The 20650-nt window shown below is 53.6% G+C and overlaps 6 protein-coding genes across 6 annotated transcripts; 5 read left to right on the forward strand and 1 right to left on the reverse strand.

The window, feature by feature from the left end:
- Window positions 1–3183: 3183 nt before the first annotated feature.
- Window positions 3184–4897, forward strand: DICSQDRAFT_16081 (uncharacterized protein; the record flags this gene model as incomplete). Its single annotated transcript, XM_007370785.1, has 4 exons — window positions 3184–4143; window positions 4324–4465; window positions 4520–4725; window positions 4784–4897. Coding segments are annotated over 4 exons (1422 nt in total), but the record flags the coding sequence as incomplete, so codon positions are not given.
- A 1484-nt stretch (window positions 4898–6381) lies between these two features.
- On the forward strand, window positions 6382–8850 carry DICSQDRAFT_174923 (uncharacterized protein; the record flags this gene model as incomplete). Its single annotated transcript, XM_007370786.1, has 4 exons — window positions 6382–6411; window positions 6462–7701; window positions 7757–7965; window positions 8023–8850. The coding sequence occupies 4 exons, from the start codon at window positions 6382–6384 to the stop codon at window positions 8848–8850; spliced, it is 2307 nt and encodes a 768-aa protein (XP_007370848.1).
- Window positions 8851–10303: 1453 nt separating this feature from the next.
- DICSQDRAFT_71550 (uncharacterized protein) lies at window positions 10304–10683 on the reverse strand (the record flags this gene model as incomplete). The annotated part of the gene is made up of 2 exons (XM_007370787.1): window positions 10304–10532; window positions 10580–10683. Coding segments are annotated over 2 exons (333 nt in total), but the record flags the coding sequence as incomplete, so codon positions are not given.
- Window positions 10684–11392: 709 nt separating this feature from the next.
- On the forward strand, window positions 11393–12865 carry DICSQDRAFT_183830 (uncharacterized protein; the record flags this gene model as incomplete). Its single annotated transcript, XM_007370788.1, has 2 exons — window positions 11393–11550; window positions 11611–12865. Coding segments are annotated over 2 exons (1412 nt in total), but the record flags the coding sequence as incomplete, so codon positions are not given.
- A 2345-nt stretch (window positions 12866–15210) lies between these two features.
- DICSQDRAFT_183831 (uncharacterized protein) lies at window positions 15211–18114 on the forward strand (the record flags this gene model as incomplete). Its single annotated transcript, XM_007370789.1, has 4 exons — window positions 15211–15375; window positions 15424–16672; window positions 16725–16930; window positions 16993–18114. The coding sequence occupies 4 exons, from the start codon at window positions 15211–15213 to the stop codon at window positions 17845–17847; spliced, it is 2475 nt and encodes an 824-aa protein (XP_007370851.1). The 3' UTR covers window positions 17848–18114.
- A 1477-nt stretch (window positions 18115–19591) lies between these two features.
- DICSQDRAFT_174927 (uncharacterized protein) lies at window positions 19592–20478 on the forward strand (the record flags this gene model as incomplete). Its single annotated transcript, XM_007370790.1, has 3 exons — window positions 19592–19867; window positions 19918–20199; window positions 20284–20478. The coding sequence occupies 3 exons, from the start codon at window positions 19592–19594 to the stop codon at window positions 20476–20478; spliced, it is 753 nt and encodes a 250-aa protein (XP_007370852.1).
- Window positions 20479–20650: the final 172 nt, after the last annotated feature.

Genomic DNA, 20650 nt, shown 5'->3' on the forward strand with positions numbered 1-20650 from the left:
ATCGACACCTTGTATCCCTATTTCCCACTCGCATCCCTGTCTTCTGGAACAAGCTTGATTCTAAAATGTGCGCACGCAATTACACGAAGACTCCATTGTACTTATCATTTCCTCCCGAGGCCAGATCAGGAGCAGGAGCGAATCAAGTGTTGGCTCAACCAAGTGCACACTACCTGTCCTGGAATGGTAAGCGACTCGAATGCTCTCTTCGCACCGCATCTTTTGCTGCCCCTCCGTGACGAGATCTCCTGTTCTGCACCCTCAGTACTGCAGACTCAAACCCATATGATGTGTTGCGCACTGCTCACAGGGTAGTTAGAACGACATCTCAAAGCTGATCGTAAGCTTGTCCTCTCGTACTCGATGTCTGAGCTAAAGCTCATCGGCTCTTCAGGCGATTGCATTCAACGGCAACGACCTCGTTTCCGGATTCACGGCTTTAAAATATCACCCCTCTTCTGACCGCGAGTATGGAAAAGGGACCCACTTGTCTACCGCACGTTTCCTCACCTCTACAGTGCCCACAGGAGAATATCCGCATTGCGCAAACCAGAGTGTACCTGTACACGTGCGGACTAACCACCCTGGCCTCGACCCGTTCGATGACGCTGAGCCTCAAGACTAACTCGGAATGCTAGCGAGTTCTCGCAAGCGGGTATATGACTGGATCTCCTCCGTTGCAGAGAACCTCGCCGTCTTCGTTGCTCAATAGCGCTTCTTCCTCTTGGTCCTATTCTACGTCGATCGCAGGTTCTGGCTCCTGCGCTGGGATCGTGCTGGATTGGTGACTACTCCTACGGTCGACCACTATGACCACCTTCATGTGCTGTGCGACATTCTCTGGCGTATCTGACAGCTCTATGAGAGCCCGCTCGGCTTCGATCCCAGCGCCACTCGTGTCTGTCTTGGGGACATTGACTTCACGCGAATGGAGTTTGCCAATCTGAAGATTGACAACGACCTAAGTGACCGGAACCTTGGTCTGAGGAGTCCGAGCGTATCGATCCCCACACGGTCTTCGATCATGCTTGCTCTTTGTTCAGGACCTCTCTGCCGGTGCTACACGCTCAAAATGTGCCATGGGAAGATGTCACGCACTTACCTCGTGGAAGTACCTGCCTTTCGTGCGCCCGAATTCTTGGCGCGTGGTACGCGTGGCTACGTCGTCTGAGATTGCTAGACAGGTCGTTTCGTGTAGCTCAAGAACGTCGTACGTGCTCCCGAGACTGGAGGTCAGGGTTCACGGAAGCTTAGTGCTGCCGGCGTGCTACATGCGCGTGAGCCCGTCTGTGACGGCGACATGGTTGACAGTCACCGCCGACTGGTGGGAGGGCAATCCGTCACGTCCTCACCATCTCCCTCCATCTTCTGATCCTCATCGGGCCACGCAAGTCCGTCTTTCATCGCCGAACAGCAAGAAGCGGGAAGAGGGCCCTGGCAGAACATGCGGACACTGGCACTGCATCGAGGGACGCCAAACAAGAATTTCCCCCAATATTTCCTCCGGACGGGATAGTCCGAAAACACAGACGCTACCGCATCGCTCAGGGAACTTCAGTATGAGCGCCGGCTTGTCGCAGTTGTCTTAGATAGCACCGGTAGTTTAGAACACGGTGCTACAGTCTGAACGTTCCATGACCTCGTAGTGGCGGAACAGTGATCTATACTCATCTTCAAGGGCGTATACTTAATCAGCGGAGGAGATAAGCTGGGATCACAATAGTCTGAATTCAAAAAGTTGCGTGCTCAGTCCACGTTCCCAAGACATCGTTCTCCTCTTCATCCAAGCGAGGGCACCAATTTCCCGTAGTTGAATACTTTCAGGATCGAGGCTACCTGATGTATGCCTTTCTGAAACGGATATCAGAAAGATTCCTGTATTGCTGTCTTTGCCATCTAAGTAACAGACGTGTACATGTACCACTATAGACGAGCCAGCCATGGCATCAGTACCCGGGATTGAGTGATACAGACACCCGAACCTAATGGTCAGCCACGTCAATCCAAAACATTTCCGTTGACCTAACTCTTGAATGAGTTCCTCTTATAATGCTGTCATCACATTTTACGCCTGCCATTGCGCGCATACCTTGCCTGTCTGGTCTCATCTAATCTACCGCGTACAAGTGCGGGCTCCTGCTGGTCCGCCATTAGTCGTGAGTGAACATCTATAGAGATGAGAATACAAGACGCAACGACACGGAGTTGCAGCGCAGAGCATGAGAAAACTTGATTTCTGAAAGCAAAGATTCACGGTGGGGAAAGCACGCCCTCTTGTTTTCTGAACAGGGTGGTCTGACATGTCCCCAATTTTTCACGCTTCTTCGTGGTCCCTAGAGAAGTGGTCGTCCACTTCATGCCGTACGGCCCCTCCTTAGAATGATGGCATATCTGTTTTCTTGCAATCACGGCAGGCATTCCGATATTTTCGACCTGAAAAGATTTGATGAAAAGGAGAGGCACGACGTAACCTATTCATGATAACGTGGCTCTTCCGCACAAAAGTCATCGGAGAACGGGGAAAATGGATTTGCGGTTGTCTCCTCCCTCTCGATTTTATCGAAATCTCTCTGGTAGAAATCACCGGAATGCCTGCCATGGACTGAGCTCGCGCTCATACTATTTTCGTCTTATGTCACTGCAAGAGGCAAGCCGCGTACGCTTATCGGCGTCATCGGGACGCTCACTGGCCTGTAGTCCTTTCCATTGTTCTCCCTATCTGCATGTGATCGAGCCAACCCTAAGCGAATCCCGAGTCACTTTCCCTATTATGCATTGATCGGTCAGAGAACCTATAAAAAGCCGCCCAGGGTGGTTCAGAAGTGCTCGCCTCACTCATAGTCAACCATCATGGCTCCCAGCGCCAACATCGAGCTCGAGGAGACTCCTCGCTCCATGCGCAAGGTTGAGAGTGCGGCCACGAACTCGGTCGGCAACGTCGACCTCTTGCAATACCGGGCCAAGTCTGCGCAGGACATGGAAGGTCGATCCGTCCTCGCCAACTCTTTCACTATGTTTCTCGATGAGCTTCTGCCATGTTCCTCCTCGGATATGTTCCCGACGCGACCAACAAGAACTGATAACCCGTTCAAGAAGCTGAAAGGTGCAAATGAACTCATCGAGGCAAAGGTGGTTGAACTCATGGTGAGCCACAGCTACCTATACTAGTCTCCATACTGACCAAATCGAAAGCTTGATGCCGTTAGAGAGCATGATCTTTGTCCACGCCTTGTGCTCGCTATCTCTCAGCACAAAGCCGACTCCGATGAGATCGACGAAACTGGCCAGAAGATCGATGGCGCATTCTTCCACGCGCACGAAGCACCTACCGACGGCTGTCCCCATTGGGATATACAGCTCGTCCCAGTGGAGTTCAAGTCCAGTAAGGAAGGAAGTGCCAAGGATCCTTACTTGGATACCGAACAGAGCGGGAGTGCTGACGCAGAGGCGGACACCCGCAAGGAGTCGCGTGAGCAAATCACTGGTTACGCTGAACGCATTTTTTCCATACAACACCGCCATGCTCTCTTCATGCTCCTCGTCATTGGACGGAAGTTTCGAATCACGCGCTGGGATAGGGCTGGTACAGTCCTCACCACCGCTATCGACTACTACGAACACCCCGATGCTCTCTGCGAGTTCCTATGGCGCATCTCCCATCTATCGGATGAGCGTCTTGGTGTCGACCCCACTGCTGTCCGTCTGGATAAGCTCGACTTCCGATACATCCGCATGGATTTGGCTGCTCTCATTCGACAAGAGAATGAAGCCATACACCTTGAACGCAACCTTTCTCCCGGCGAGTTAGAAGGGTACCATTCCTTCAGATACGTTCGAGAAGCATTCGCTGCAACCATCGCTAGTGAGGACTATCCTCGCTTCGAGCTCCAGGTGGTGGACGCAGGAGTCACACGTTACTTCCTCGTTGGTAGACCCGTCTATACCGCAAGCGGAATGGCAGGTCGTGGCACTCGTGGCTACATCGCGCATGAGCTTGCAACAAAGCGCTTCTTCTGGCTGAAGGACTCGTGGCGCGTATCCTACGAGAACGTCAACCCGGAAGGCCTTATTCTGCAACAACTCCGTGCCGCTGATATCACCAATGTCCCGACCGTCGCCTGTCATGGAGATGTCCGCAACCAAGTAACCATCACCGCCGCCTGGTGGTTGCGCAAGAATCCCGCGGCAGGCACCGCAGCCGTATCCTCTCACAGCTCCTCGTACTCCAGCTCTCGAGTGGCCCGGATGAAGCCCAAGGGCGGTTCAACCACGAAAAGCGCTTTGGTCCCTCAATCACCACCTGGTGTCCCAGACCAATCACAGACTGCCAATCTGTCCTTTCGCCCTGATTGTCCTATCCGTGAACACCAGCACTATCGGGTGGTTGAGGAGGAAGTGTGCATGTCTCTAGAGAACTTCAAGAATGGCCGGCAGCTCGTGAGCATTATCCTTGATTGCCTCCGCAGTGCGTGTCCCACCCATGTTCTATAGTAACTCTAAGGCTAACATTGCCATGTAGCACATAAGCTGGCGTCCACGCTTCCCGGTGTCCAGATCTTTCATCGCGACATTACCGGTGGTAACATCCTGATATACCCGAAGATTATCACAAAGAAGGACAACACAAGGAGACTCCGTTGGGTGGGAATACTCAGCGATTGGGAAGTCGCCAAGTGCGTGGCAACGGGAGAGGAGCGCCCAAGGCCGCGTCAGCCAGAGCGAACAGTAAGTGCCCTCGATACTATCAGGAAAGGTGGTCCCCAGTCTAACTCGGAAAACTTAGTGTACTTGGCAGTTTGTGTCAGTGAACTTGCTGTCTAATGCTTTGAGCCGCCACCGTCTTCAAGATGAGCTCGAATCCCTGCTTCATGTCCTCATATACTACTCCATCCGCTATCTTCACTCCACCTTGACAGATGGGCAGGTGGCAAGCTTCATCGACGAGTACTTCGATTGCTTTTCCCTCCTCAACGGCAAGATTTCGTGCGGGGAGAAGAAGTCTATGATCATTCGCGACAAAGGCGAGCTCGTCTTCTCCAAGGGCTACGGTTTGACTCGCGTGCTTTTTGGAAGCCCTATGGACAAGTTGATTGCTACGGTGCTTAGATGGTTCAAGGCTCACTATGCGGTACTGGACTACGAGACGTGGCGCGCTCGCCTGCCTGTTCAGCTCCCACTTCCGTCACCAATGACTTCGGATCACACTGCCCGAACACCTCCACCATTCACATTGGACAAAAACGTCCCCGAGATTGAGGCCGACGCTGAAAAGTATGAAGGCGAGATAGACGACGACGGACTCTACTCTGACGACGAGTTCCCCCAAGCTCCGAACCCCAACCGATACACAGCTGAAGTTCTTCTCAAGGAGAAGGACCCTCCTACGTCTGAGGACGTTGCCCTTGCAAAGCTACTAGTGGATCACGACGCTATGATTGCGCTCTTCCACCATGTTTGGGCTGCGCGGGAGGAGTGGAAACTCGCTGGTGACAAGGCGCCTGATCGAGTTGACAAGAATTACAGATCCCCTTATCCAATCATGCCCGACATCAGAGCCATTTCTTCCAAGCCGACCCTTGCACCACAGCAAGCGGCACCGGAATCGAAGAAGTCAGAGATAAAGCGGCCTTACCCTGGTGACTATTCTAAGGCCGAGAAGACGCGTCCACGCAAGAAATCCAAGGCGCGTTAAAGGTTCACCTAGTCCCCGAGTCGCTGCTACTCCATTCGTCTTTACTCCTTACGCTCGATTTATGTTCTACTTCGCCTTATGTTTCTTATATGCCTGTTATGTAGTGCACGCAAAATAAATGTCGTCAGTGTTATGGACCAAGAGACGAGCCAGTCATAGCTCAAGTGTAGTGAAAACGTCTCGAAATCAGCAAGCTTTCGGAATGCAGTATATCAGACAGCTTATCTTTCCGTGTGGGGTATAGGATGTGCACAAGTGCAACGTCTAGATATAGATATTCGGCGCGGAAGGTCAAGCGATGCGTGAAAGCGCTTGACTGATTTGATACGGCGCTTATGTAATTATCCGCCGAATTTGGTAGTGTGCTAGAGAAACGGCCGGCGTTTGTTGAACTTGGGCATCAACCACCATTGTCGACTGTCTCATTGTCTTGTGTCTCTTTGCCATCCCCTGATCAACTCTTATATCTGTTGAGCGCCAACCTTGACTCATCTATCTCTGTCCCAACCACTTGCGCACCTCACTTCGTCAAGCTGCTGCCGCCACTCGCTCGTCTAAGCATGGCGTCATCGACTGTTCAACTGAGTCATGTCGAGTTCTGCGATGAACTCCTTCCTGTTGCAGGCGGAGCAGATTGTACTAGGGCTCTTGCATCGAACCCTTTCCATCATCTACAAGATGCTGACAACATGTCAGAACGTGAGATCTCGGAGCGTCTGGTGAGCCCTTTCGCACCCTTTCTCATCATCTCAGCTGACGTACACCTTAGATCGAAGCGGCACGCGATTGTCGCATCTGCCATAGCTGCTTCCTTGCTCCTGCTGAGCGAAGACTTGGCTTCCGCGACGAGCCTACTGGGCAAAATCGTACTATGGGTTTGTTTCGTGAACCACAAGAGGGTTCGCAGTTGTTCGCCGATCAGCTCGTTTCAGTCGAGATCCACCATGCCGGGATCGATCCCTTCAACGCCGGCGATGGCGAACGCTGTGACGCGCAAACGAAGCGAGCTAGGTCGCGACTATATGACCACATTTCAACAATTGCCGAAGACCTCTTCGTCGTCCAGCAACGCGTCTTCCTCTTCATGATCCTCATCACCGGCCGCAAATATCGAATCATTCGTTGGGATCGAGCCGGTACAGTCGTAACTCCGTCTGTGGACTACTACGAGCAGCCTGCAGCCTTCTGCGAAATCATCTCGCGGTTTTCTCAGCTCAGTGACACAGCCCTTGGTTTCGACGCCAGTGCCACTCGAATCTTCCCCCACGACATCGATTCCCTGCGTATGGACGTCGCCGCCCTTGCAGATACCAGCGACATAGATCACTCGGAGCGCGAGTTGAAGGATGGCGATCCAGGAAACTCCTTCACCTTCGCGTACGTGCGATCGTTATTTCGTGCCTCGCTCTCGTCCGACTGGCCGCGGTTCAAACTCTGTGTCCCTGACGGTGACCAAGCACGCGAGTATCTCGTAGGCAAGCCCACCTTTTGCGATACCGAACTTTTTGGTCGAGGCACACGGGGCTACGTCGCCCTTGATCGCAAAACAAATCGCTTCGTGTGGTTGAAGGACGCATGGCGTGCTTCTCACCGTATCGCGGAAAGGGAAGGTGACGTGCTGGCGAGGCTCAATGACGCAAGGGTCAAGAACGTCCCCACTCTTCTATGTCACGGCGACATCGACGACCAGGTCACAATCACTGCCGATTGGTGGGAGCGCAAGTACGCACTCTCGCCTGCCCTTTCCCCATCTCCTTCGTCGTCGCTATCCCCGCCCTCTCCCACTCTGATTGGCTCTCAGACTTCGAGCAGCAAAAAGAGGAAGAGGGTCGACGAGTCGCCTCCAGTCTCAGAGCACGGCGAAGTCATCCCGAAGCGAACGGCTCATACGGATGGACCTCTGAGGCAGCATAGACACTACAGAATCGCAGTTGTAGAGGTTTGCATGCCGCTGAAGAACTTCCAGTATGGCCAGCAGCTAGTCACGGTCGTATTGGACTGTATGAAGGGTGAGTCTATATAGTAACACTGCGCTGCAATTGGGTCCTTACCATTCCATAAAAGCTCATCACCAGGCAGCCACCAGGCAGAAGACGCGTATTCTCCACCGTGACATCAGCACCGGCAACATCCTAATCTACCCAAGGGTCGTGCGTCTCGAAGGGCGTGCTAACCCTTGGATGATGTGGACAGGCATGCTCACGGACTGGGAGCTGTCCAAGCCTATCGATGCACAGGAAGCATCATCAAGAGCCACCCAGATGGGACGGATGGTTCGTCGACTTTGCCTCCAGGCTCTCAGAGAGCAATCACTGACGTCGGAAACCCAGGGAACGTATCAGTTCATGTCCGTCAACCTGCTCAAACATCTCACGAAACCGGTGGAGATATCCGACGAGCTGGAATCGTTCTTTCATGTGCTCCTGCACCACTCCGTTCGTTACCTCAGATCGAATTGCGAGAGCACTTCCGGCTTTATCCAGAACTACTTCGAGAGATACTCTAGCTCGGGCGAGTTCACGTGTGGACAGAAGTCTATCACCCTAGAACACACTGGTGTCCTCCGCAACCAGCAACCATATGGTCCGCTGGTTTTCTTCAGCCCCATGGACGACATCCTCGCCACCATGCTGAAATGCTTTCACGCCCATTACAAGGTCTTGAACTATGAGGCACGTAAGGCGGCGCCTCCTTCTCCTCCTCCAACACTCCCGACGTCCGGTGCCCCCGATAACGACTCCGAAGAGGACGACGACGACCTGGTCCCGCCATTCCCGCTTGTCTCCATCGGTTATCCCCATGGTGACATCACTATATACGGAGACACCCCGTTAGACGACGTCCCTACAACAAAAGAATTTCAGCGGGCCAAGCGGATTACGCGTCACAAGTTCCTATTGGAATACCTAGCTAAAATGCGCCTAGACTCACGCTGGTGGATTGGCGACCGGATTCCGTCCCCTTCCGCTACCTCGGCCGATGAGCTCCCGGTTTCCACCTCACCTTCTCGCACTGTCCCGACGTCGACGAGCACGAGTAACAAGAGAAGGCGGTTAGCGAGTCCTGGGTGTGTGGTCTCCATTCCCGCCCGTCTCCACGAGACCACCAGGCGGGCTCGCGCCACCCCGCGGACCCTTCCGGCGAGGCGTAGGTCGTAGAATGTCTGTCCACGGCGACCGTCTGCTCCCAGTTGTCCTCTCCGCAATCCTCTACTCCCATCATCGCGATACCTTGGGTCTCTATCCTATTTCACCCTAGTTCCGGGTTTGTGGCTATGCCCTGATATATTGGCATACTGGTGAAATCGTCGCCTCTGTGTCGCGTTCGCGGCGCGTATCGCCGTCTTCATTTGACGATGTCGCATGTCAGAGGACTTGTTCGTCCTAACTTATTTCAGTCATCCTTCATCCCCCTGTTCTATCTTCTCCACGTCTGCTGTATATGTCGCTGCTGTATCATTCAATTATACCGGCTTTCCATCATTTACTATATTGCACAAGCCATTCCAATGTTCAGCGTGCTGCATCTGGTGCACATCATCCTGGGCGACAAGTCGCATATCCTCCCTGGGGCGCTTGTAGTATTTGAGATTAGAGCAGGCCGGCTCGAATTCGTAGATGATGTGGACCGGTGTACCCAGCGATTGGGTCGACACACAAGAAGCAGCGTTCAGGACTACACAAGCGAGTCGCATGGTACGTGCTTCTTGCCCATATCCTATTGGTGTATCCGCTGATCTGGGGTTGATGGTGGCCAACAAGACAACGTATCAGTCCATATCGGTTAGCCTCCTCTCGGACTTATCCAAGCCTATCAAGCTATCCAATGAGTCAGACTCGTTTCTCCATGTCCTCCTCCACTCAGTGCGGTACCTCAGGTCCGACTACAAGAGTATTACGAGCTTCTTTCAGGGATCCTTCAACCATTACGCCGGCTCTGATTGCGACTACACGTGTGGGCGAGACTCCGCCACGTTGCGAAGCTCCGGCGTGCTTCATTTCCAACGGCCGTACATTCCGCTATGGACAACATCCTCGTTACAATGTCTAAGTAGTTCAAAGCGCATCACAAGGTCCTGGATCACAAGGCACGGAAAGCCCTAGTCCGCCGGAACCCGCTGCGGCTGGAGCGCGCTCAGTTCTCTCCGCCTAAACGCATCGATCCTTGCCTTCCGCAAGATCGTCTCCGGGGTATTGGCGCACAGCCTTTCCAGCGTTTGGTAGCCCTCGCACTGCAGGAGGAACATGTGGAGGTGCGTTTCGCCAAAGCACGCAGCGACTGCATCGATGTACTGGCGGTTCGACACGGTCACATAGAGGAATGCGCGCTCCGAGTGCGCGATAACGAGCTACGATACGGCGCATATCAGATATGGCAAATACAGCGCCTGACAGGGCAGCCATACCTTGGATGTTCTTCAAGTTCTTTCCCAACTCGATGAGCGTATCGTGCCATGCAGTTGGCGTCGGTAAGTAACCGGCAGCGTCTTCAAGGTGCGTTTCCTTCAAGGGCTGCTGAAGTTTTAAAAAGTTGAACTTGGCCACTCTGTCCTGGGGCAAACGAGTGCTGTTGCGCGTCGTATGTGTCAGACATTGTGACGGTTGCAGCAAACTACACGCTGGACATACCAAAGGCTGTTGGCCTGCATCTGTCCAGCTCCACCATGCTGGCACTGGTGTACTTGCCAGACGAGGACCGGCCGTTGAACATGAGCTGGGCGCTGTTGGAGTTGGAGGAGAGGTCGCGGCGGACGATGTGAACAGACTTGCCCTTCGTACCTTTGAGCTTGATCTGACAGTCGCCGTCCTGCTTGCCGATTTTTGGCGAGCGACTTGAGATGCTGGGTGATTACCGCCGCTGCAGCTGCTTTCAAAACCACTCACCGACGACGGCGAGCGGGCGAGACCAAGACAGAGAGTACGACTGATGGAGCTTTTCCCAGTGCTATTAGGCCCAAAGATTGTGTTGAGGCACGCGCCCGATCGGAACTCGACCTAAGTATATGAAGAAGTCGTTAACTGGATGCGAACGACCGAGCCGGATACAACACTGCACGTGTGGTGAGCCTCCGAACGTGCATACAGAATGCGGATATACCGATGATTGTCTCGGGTAAGAGTCTCTCACCGCGTTTCCCTATTTGGGAGGAGCCGGCAGATTGCGCAGCCCCGGGCGCGTTTCCTGCCCTTGGGAGATCCCCGGATCCTCCTTGTCCTCTTCGTCATCAGCATTCCCAGATTTGTCCTTATACGCGTATTATTCGTCTTCCGTCTTCATGTGCTTGTGTCCGTAGTCCTTTGCGTCATGATCCCGCATAGCAAAGTGCTTGTCTTTTGTACTGGCCGTGAAGGAGCTCTGGGTCCCCTCTTGCGAGTCGTCTGGGCTGTAGGAGCCGGATGGTCTTAATAAGATCAGGCTGATATGAATGAGAGAGAACTGCGGGGACTGTCTTGTTGCTCTGCAAGTTGTAAATGACGAGCTCCGAAGCGCTTGCTAGTGTGTCGATAAGCGATGCATATTACATAGCCGAAGCAGAAAGCGCCAGCGCTCATTCAACTCGTTCATCTTGAACGCCAACCGCTACCTTCTCCGTATCCCATCAGTGCGCCGTGCGCTCATCTACAACCTCTATCCGTCCTCCTATCTCTACATTTACTGAGGCTCAGTATTGGGAGACTGACGTATATCTGCTCTCTCATAGTATGGCCGGCACAATTGTGCATGTGGAACACGATCAATTCCGGCGTGAGCTACTCGCCACTGAAGACGCGCCTCTCGTCGATTATGCGGCCTCGAATCCTTTCTCTGCGCTCGCGAACGCAGAAAATTTGTCTGGACAAGCTATATCTGAATTCTTCGTAAGCCATCATTATCATCGAACTTGCACTTGCATCCGAGTCAACTAACAGACAGCAAAGATCCAGGCCGTCAGTACAAGCGAGATTATGCCAGGTTGCTGCATCTCGCCGATGATGCGCGGATGCGACGATCCGAACGATGATAGTCCCAAACTACAACATGCGGCTATTTTTCGTGGGCCTCGACGTGATCGACCGTGCCGGTTCGACCAAGTGGTGCCCATCTCATTCTACTGCCATCATCCCCGCGCCGATCCTTTTGACCCGACTCAATTGAGATCTGGGGGCGAGACAATGAATGATTATCAAACTGATATCTACGACGAACTCTCGTCCTCCGTCGAGCTCCTCTTCACTGCTCAACATCGCGTCTTCCTCTTCATGATCCTTGTCATGGGTCGTCGATTCCGGATTCTGCGCTGGGACCGTGCTGGTGTCATCTCCACCCCTTCCGTCGACTACTTCGAACAGCCGACCATCGCCTGCGACTACCTATACCACTTATGCCGCCTGGGGGATGATTCTCTGGGTTTTGACCCCACTGCTACTCGACTGCGTCCTGATGACGTCGACTTCTTGCGTATGGATGTCGCAGCACTTCCTGACGCGAAGGACGTCGACCACTCAGAACGCGATCTGAGTGAAGGGGGTGTCCGTGAACCTTTCACCTTCGCATACATGCGATCGCTCTTCCGTACGTCACTGGACTGCGACTGGCCACGTCATCGGTTAGTTGTTCAGGATGGTGGCCAGAAGCACGACTACCTCGTCGGCAAACCTACCTTCCATGCCAGTGGGACGATGGGTCGCGGGACGCGTGGTTATGTCGCCTATGAATGCTCAAGTCGCCGCTTTGTATGGCTCAAGGACGCGTGGCGCGCATCGTACAAGATCACGGATCGAGAAGGCGACATCCTCGCGAAACTGAACGCGGCAAAGGTCACCAACGTCCCGACCCTCGTCTGTCACGGCGACGTCAATAATCAGACGACTATCACAGCTGATTGGTGGGAGCGCCAGTCTTCCCTCCTCTCACTGATCCACGCATCCCGAGCCGGATCCTCGAGGTTATCCTCTGACACTTCTTCCGACCCGGTCTCGTTGAGCGGTAGAAAGCGGAAGAGGGCTGACGATGCCGTGGTCGACACGCTCACCATGCAAGCGGACGGTTCAATGCCGCACGCCATCCCTGAAACCACTGGACCTCTTCGGCAACATACTCACTATCGAGTCGTCGTGGCAGAGGTGTGTCTGCCTCTGAAGATCTTCCAGTACGGTCGTCAACTTGTATCCATCGTGCTGGATTGCGTACGCGGTATGTCGTTTAGCCATGCGTCGTGGCTTCCGTTACACTGACAGTAACGCGATAGCCCATCAAGAAGTATCTGTGAAGCCCGAACTCCGTCTGCTCCATCGTGACATCAGCAGCGGCAACATCCTGATATACCCCCAAGTTATCCGTAAGAAGGATGGTACCCCATGGATGGCGTGGACCGGCATACTCAGCGATTGGGAGATGTCGAAACCGGTTGACGCACAAGAAGCGGCTACTGAGGGCAATCGCATGGTGCGTGTTTCTAGCTCATAGCTCGTGGCCATGTCGATCTGGGGCTGACGTAGAGCACCAAGGGAACGTATCAGTTCATGTCGGTCAACCTCCTCACGGATCTGTCCAAACCCGTCAAGGTCTCAGACGAGTTAGAATCCTTCCTCCACGTCCTCCTCTATTACTCCGTACGGTACCTCAAGTCCAACTGCAGGAGCGTTACTGGCTTTATCCGAGGATATTTCGACGCTTACGCTGGCCCTGACTGCCAGTACCCGTGCGGTCAAAAATCTATCACGATGCAAAGCTCCGGCGTGCTTCATATACAACGGCCTTACGTCCCGCTCCAGTTCTTCAGCCCTATGAACAACATCTTTGTTACCATGGTCAAGTGTTTCGCCGCCCACTACAAGGTAATGTATCACGAGGCACGCAAAGCACGCCCTCCTCGCCCACCTCCGCGTTACGATCCACCCTCCCGACGTGACGATGGCGATGAAGTTGCCGTTCAGCCCGACTCTAACGAGTCAGGCTCGGGGACCGCCCACGTCGACTGGGATAGTCTGGATGATACCCCACTTGACAGCATCCCCACCCCCGAGGATTTCCAGCTGGCGTCCAAGGTCGCAACCCACGATTTCATGTTAGGTTATCTCGCGAAGATTCTCCACCATCAGCGCTGGCAGCGGGGCGATCGAATACCCCCGACGCCTCCCGCAGAGACCAGCGGGGCAGAAGTGGACGGGGACTCGCTGAGGCGGTCAGTGGCTCTTCCCACCGAAACGAGTACCGGCAATAAGAGGCGGCGGACGAAGGGCCCAGAGCGCAAGGTTTCCCTTCCTGCTCGTCTGCATTCGTCGACACGCCGCTCGCGCCCAAGACCACGTACCCTCCCGATGAGAGCGAGGTGATGAGGCGTGCTCGCATCTTGCCATGTAGCTTGCGGGCGAATAGCCTTTGCTCCTGCTGTACTGTGCCTATACCCTCTCCTGCGGCCCCAGGTTGACGCATCTGTGTCCGTCCTCCCCGCCTGCATTAGACCGTCTTCCATCATCAATCTACCTCCATACGTTGTGGCTTAGAACTTTTGATCATAACTTATTCCATCGCTTGCTTAGTACTGTAACATACTCCCTTATCCCGAGCTCCTGTTATTGTAGCGTCTCATCGCATCGAGTTGGGCCATTGAGAGCCAAACTGTAGATATATATTGACTCGCCTCTTGTCCGTTCCACCCCACTCTTTACGAGTCAGGATCTGGGATCCCTGACATCAATTGGGCGAATCTAAATGTACTCCCATCCGCGGCGAGGGGCCCAAAGTCACGGTTGCGTCCACCCTTCTTTTCGGGTTTTCTCGTGAAGGTGCTTGAGCATCCGCGGCGCTGGCGGATGAGTTATCTGATGTCCGCAATGCCTCTTCCGAGTCCGTGGTTGTTCCTGTTACCGTGAACGCCGGCGACTCTAAGAGAGCCATGAGCGCACCGTCTCTCTTTCTGCTCATCTCTATGCATGCATTGAAGCTGACGCCTCAAATTGTATGCTCCTCCAGTCAGCGGGAGTCCATTAGACCTTCTCGCTTTGAATCCCACACTCGCTTAGGACTCCGTGAGGTAGAGACACTTCTGTTCAAGCTAAGTCGCCACGATGGCCTCCGCTTTGGGCCAGTGAGATTTGTGACCGAAGTTTTTAAGACCTTCGATCGAGCGCTTGTCGAGATATTTTCCAACAATTAGACGCCTTCAAGCTTCAAGTCACGGTGGCACCGGTTGGCGACGATGCTCAACACCGTCGACGCATCAGCAACCGCCGTATCTCTCATGCTCATTCATAGCTACCCAATGCTATTCAGCTCCGTACCGCATCTACACCGCTTCGGAAACTGTCGCGGTGTGGCCTCTCTCTACGTAAATTGTCCTCTTACGGGCATCATGATCGGATGATCTCTTACAACTTGGGCCGACGCTTAGTGCTTAGGCCTCACGCACCCCCCCCGGACAATTGTGCCTACGGAAATCTCCGTAGCAGTCTTTCATTGTCTTATGATCTTTCCATCTTCTTACATGTCGACCAACTCTTCAACTCTGCCCTCTCCTTCTACCCGTGCCACCCACCATGGCCCACTCAGTGGTCACGATTGAGCTGGACAACGAGGAGTTCTCGCGCGCTTTTCTTCAACCACCCCATATAACCGTGCGAGACAGACGTGCTGGCCTGTTCCCTTTCGCCTCGCTCAAGTACGCGAACGACTTGGAACCGACGACGATTTCGAAATTTTTCGTGAGTATTAGTCTGAACTGTTCGTGGCTCGGCTGAGTCGTCCACCAGGTTTCAGCGGTTGGTGGCCATCACCTCATAACCGGGTCAACGCTTGTGCGGCAATACTCCGATCCGCCCTCTCTCGATGAGTCTCACCGCAGACCTGACGCCGCAATTTTCCGTTCCCTCTCTGTACCCAGGCGTGGACGAGCTCACTGGGCGGACCAGAGAGTCCCGGTCGTATTCTTCAGCCACGTCCCTGGCGCTGATCCTTTCAGTTCCGCAGACTCCGTCCAGTTGTTCAGCAAAACTGGACGCGAACGTAAGAAGCGACTCGAGCAGCTGTCTGCCACCGCCGAGCTCCTCTTCGCCGCCCAGCATCGCGTTTTTCTCTTCATGCTCGTCGTCTTTGGGCGAAATTTTCGACTCGTCCGCTGGGATCGTTCAGGAGTCGTTGCCACACCTCTCACAGACTACTACAAGCGACCTACAATGCTATGTGACTGCTTGCGGCGGCTCTCTCTTCTCGACGACTCCTCCCTCGGGTTCGACACTACCGCCACCCGCCTTCCGAGTCGCGATCCCGACTACCTTCGCATGGATATCGCCGCAGCACACCATGGCACCGACATCGATCACTCCGAACGTCATGTAGAAGAAGGCGAGCTTGAGGAAGTGCCAATGTTTCGATACGTACGCTCCCTCTTCCGAGATAGCCTCTCCGGGGATTGGCCACGCTACAGACTTCAAGTTCAGGACGGCGATAGCCTGCGCTCCTATCTCGTGGGAAAGCCCATTTTCCGTGGATCCGGCACCACCGGGCGCGGCACGCGAGGTTACGTCGCTTTTGACAGCGAAACAGGATGCTTCGTGTGGCTCAAGGATACCTGGCGCGCATCTGCCATGGCCACCGAAAGAGAGGGCGATGTCCTGCGTCAACTCAACGATGCTGGCATAGAGAATGTTCCGACTCTGGAATGCCACGGAGACGTACACGATCAGGCCACCGTCACCGACATATGGTGGGAGCGTAAGCACGCTCCTAGCTCGACGTCACCGCACTCCCCTTCCTCATCACCCTCGACATCGTCTACACGCGCAGCGGATTCGACCACTGGTCGAAAGCGTAAGAGAGGACATGAGTTCTCGGGCGAAGATGGCGCTCCACGATCGATGAGTCGAGAGGGCACACTGGCAACCGCTGACCCTCTGCAACACTACATCCACTACCGCGTCGTCGTGAAGGAGATCGCTATGCCGCTCAAGAAGTTCAAAAGCGGAAAGCAACTCGTATCTATCGTCCTCGACTGCCTGCATGGTGAGATCTACTTGTTCCTGTCAAATCTTAGTCCTGACACTTGACGTCGTAGCGCACCGCCACGCCTCCACCAACCCCGCAATCCTCCGCCTTCATCGCGACGTTAGCGGAGATAACATCCTCATCTATCCCAGGATCCGGCCTGACAAGGACGGGAAGGGCGCTTCGATAGTTTGGTCGGGCCTTCTCATCGATTGGGAGCTCTCCTTGCCTAGAGATTCTGAAGAAGTACCGCAGTTGGTGAAGGGAGTCCGCCTGGTTCGTCCTCAAGTTCTTTTATGAGTCTACCACCATTACCAAACACAATTCACTGCTACCAGGGAACACGTCAGTTCATGTCCGTCAGTTTGTTGGATAATCCGCTTCAGCCCGTCAGAGTATCAGACGAGCTAGAGTCGTTCCTCCACGTCCTGGTCTACTATTCCGTCGCCTACGTGCGTTCCAACTGCACTAGCCCCAACTCCTGGATAAACAACTACTTTTTCTACTGCGGCATGCCGAACGCATACACTGGCGGTCTCAAGTCGATAGCCGTCGAGCATGACGGATACCTTAGCACGCTGGTGCCCGAAGGGCCGTTGCTCTTCCGCAGCCCGATGGATGGGCTCCTCGGAACGCTTCTTTGGAGCTTCAAGGCGCATTACGATGTGATGGAGTTCGAAGCTCAGAAGGCGCGCTCACCGTCACCCCCTTCCCCTTCGTCGTCGAGAAGTAAGGAGAGCCCTGTGGACGCTCGCGCAGCTCTCGCTGCCCGGAATTTCTTGCCTGTGACAAGCCTAGAAGACAACCCAGAGTTGACTGAGTACATGGCGAAATTCAAGGCCCGTGTACCGCTAGACAACACACCCACGGACGAGGACCGTCAATGCGCTAGCCTTGTCGCAGACCATTCCTTCGTGATCGATTTCATCGACAAGTTGCTCCGTTATAACGACTGGCCAGACGATGATCGCTTACCTCAGCCTCCGGCTCCGCCATCACCTTCTTCCGAACAAGACGTTGAACAAGAGTCCGAGGAATCTGCCCCCTCTCCGAAGCGACGTCGCAAGGTCGCTCCTACTAGGGAGACGATACGTGCAGCTCCTTCCCGCTCACAATCGTCGATGCGCCTCACGCGCAGTCGGACTCGGGCCGCTGCACTCCAGGGAAGCCGATTAAAACGTCGAAGGGCTTAGATGACGGTTGGAGTATACTGCTGTCATTGCCATGGAGTATACGATGCCTGCGTTACGTACATCCGCATCAGTACCTTCCGGCTTCGGTCGACCACTTCCTCTACCCCACCCCTATGCTGACTACCTTCTATCATCAGTATATCTATACGCCCATGTTGATTGGAAAAGGTGTTCTGTTTGTTTTTGCGTCTCCTATCCGTTTTCAATAGACTTGTTCTTGGGGCTCCGTGTTCCTATACTTACGACTTAGTTGAGCCTAGCTCTTTCTTCTCCAACTTCTCCTCCTCTTCATTCTAATCGTAACTTATCCAGTGTCATTTGAAAATGAATCATAGATTTCCTATTCAACTTTATACGCACTTATCACTGTACTCGGCCACGAAGCCGTGTTGCATTTGTGCTGAGTTCCTTTGGCATCACTGGCACTGCAGTCCAGCACAACCCCAATCTCGATCGGGCGCTTGTGATGGCGGCACCCCACTAGACGCCCCGCCGTCACAATATTTTCTACCGTCGTGCTGCTAAGCTTGACATCGATACACCAATGTTCAATCTAGCTCTTGCATATGCTACCTTCATCATCTTTGCGGCTGTTTATGAATGCCTGCCTATTCTAAAAGTCCTCGCAGCGCTAGATCAAATGTTTCAGAGTCGCAAGTTATTGTTAAGCCTCAGATCGTCAAGTTCGCAAGTCTCAACCGTGTCATTTGTCATCCTGTATGCTGGTGGAAAGGACGCATTTGCCACGTTGGAGACATAAAATAGCGCCTAAGGTACGTCTTCCATAGAATCCAGTGGCCCTGCTCGATAGGCAGTAGACGTCTCCCGTGGAAAGGAATGTCATTCTGACATCGGGTGCATGCTCTTAGTACCATCCTCCTAGAGCTGGCAACGCGGGCGCATGATGATCCTCGTAGTCTCACTCATAAACCTGATCCTAGGTTTTAGATTGCATAACCCTCATATTCTAGTGATATGACTGCTGTGGGCATAACTGATCAGCCGCACTGCCCGGAGGACGACACAGGAAGAGCCCTGTAACTCCGGCGCAGATATGTGTGTGTTGAGTCTGATACTATCTGACCCCTAGAGCAGGTCGCATCTGTCGTGTGTAGTCTCTGTAGTATTTAGGAGGCGCCCGTGTGGTTCGTAACAAAGAAGGCTACCGCTTAGATAGTTTTGCGTTCTGAGGCGAGTGCTGCAATCCTGATGTCTCTTGCGTGCTACGCTTTCTGACATATTGACATCAGGAAACATCCGTTGCATATACATAAGGACAACAATCCTTGAAGAGTTCCGATAAGAATGGGTCGGACGAGTGTTGGGGGCCTTTCACGGCAGGCAAAGCGCGATGGTCCAGGTGAGGAAATCTATGCTAAATATACGGGCCATGCAACGTGCCCATAAGATTACCCAAATCACAAAGAGGGATACAAAGGCCCACTGGAATTGCTAAGGTCAGGTTGCGTTGCCCATAAATGCCACACAAATTTCCCTGCTTGGAGCCTGGCGCTTTTCCCGCCGTGTTTGCACCCTCGAAAAAGGTCACAGGTCATGAGTATGCGCGAGGACCGCCCGCTTTTTGCCGGGCCGTCGCACAATTGTTCTCCTGTTGACTCCGCCGCCGTGCTCACGACATTTCAACCACACCTTGTCACGATCCTGAGGCCTAACCACCCATCATCCCGACGCCAACTCCAGAATTGCTCCTCAACCTGACTCCTCGACCGCCGCGACTCGCACCATGGCCTCGGCTCAAATAGAGTCTTCTCCTCTGCAACCGCGTAAAGCCAACGGTCTCGACGAGAATGTGCAGAAACCCAAGCTTGAGGAGTATCGAGCCAAATCGGAAGAAGACATGCATGACCGTTACGTGGAGTCAGGAAGCCCAGAGGAATTCTTGAATGTTCTCCTACCCTTTCACCCCCGGACGAACATGCGTCCTCGGCACCGCACCAATCCCTTCGAGAGTATGGAGGACGCGGATTCGTGGACCGAAGCTACGGTGGTAGACGAGTTTGTGAGCCACACACGCTCGTTTCTAGTGTAGCCTGGACTGACAACGACTAGGTCAAAGTCCTGAATAACCACAAACTCTGCCCAAAATTGGCTTTCCGTCGCTCTGAGTCTCGACCTCACTCCAAGGTTACGGATAGTACAGCGCAGCGGATCGACTGTGGTTTCTTTCGCCCTAGTGAAGCTCCAAATGATGGTCGCCCACATTGGGAGCTCCAACTCGTGCCTGTGGAGTTCAAGAATCGCAAAGATGGCGACAAGTATGACCCATTTGTCGATGAAGACATTGAACACCTCGATACCGTATTGGAGTCACAGGCGAAGTCGCGCAAGGCAGTCCGTCAACAGATTATTTCAGATAGTGATCTCGTTTTTTCCATGCAGCATCGCACCTTTGTGTTCATGCTTCTCGTACATCAGGAAAACGTCACGGACTTGTACAGGTACTTGGGGTACTTGGCCAAGTACCTCAAGTATCCCAAGTACCTCAAGTACCCCAAGTCCAATGGACTTGGCCAAGTCGGGTGGGTCGACTTGGCCAAGTACCAGGTACTTGGCCAAGTCCTCCAAGTCCCTGTTCAAGTTCATGCCCAAGTTCACTGTGAGATGTATTGAATAATATAGATGATATGCATGGAAGTAAATCATAGAACAGCTGCTCTTGATCAAGGTCAAGTGTACGATATTTGTTAGTGGGTGCAGCGGCGGCAAAAAAAATGCCACCACAGGGAATTGAACCAGCAACCTGCAATCTCAGTGTCCAACACAGCATGTTCAACCACTACAC

The sequence above is a fragment of the Dichomitus squalens genome (genome assembly GCF_000275845.1).
Source record: "Dichomitus squalens LYAD-421 SS1 unplaced genomic scaffold DICSQscaffold_76, whole genome shotgun sequence".
Classification (NCBI taxonomy): domain Eukaryota; kingdom Fungi; phylum Basidiomycota; class Agaricomycetes; order Polyporales; family Polyporaceae; genus Dichomitus; species Dichomitus squalens.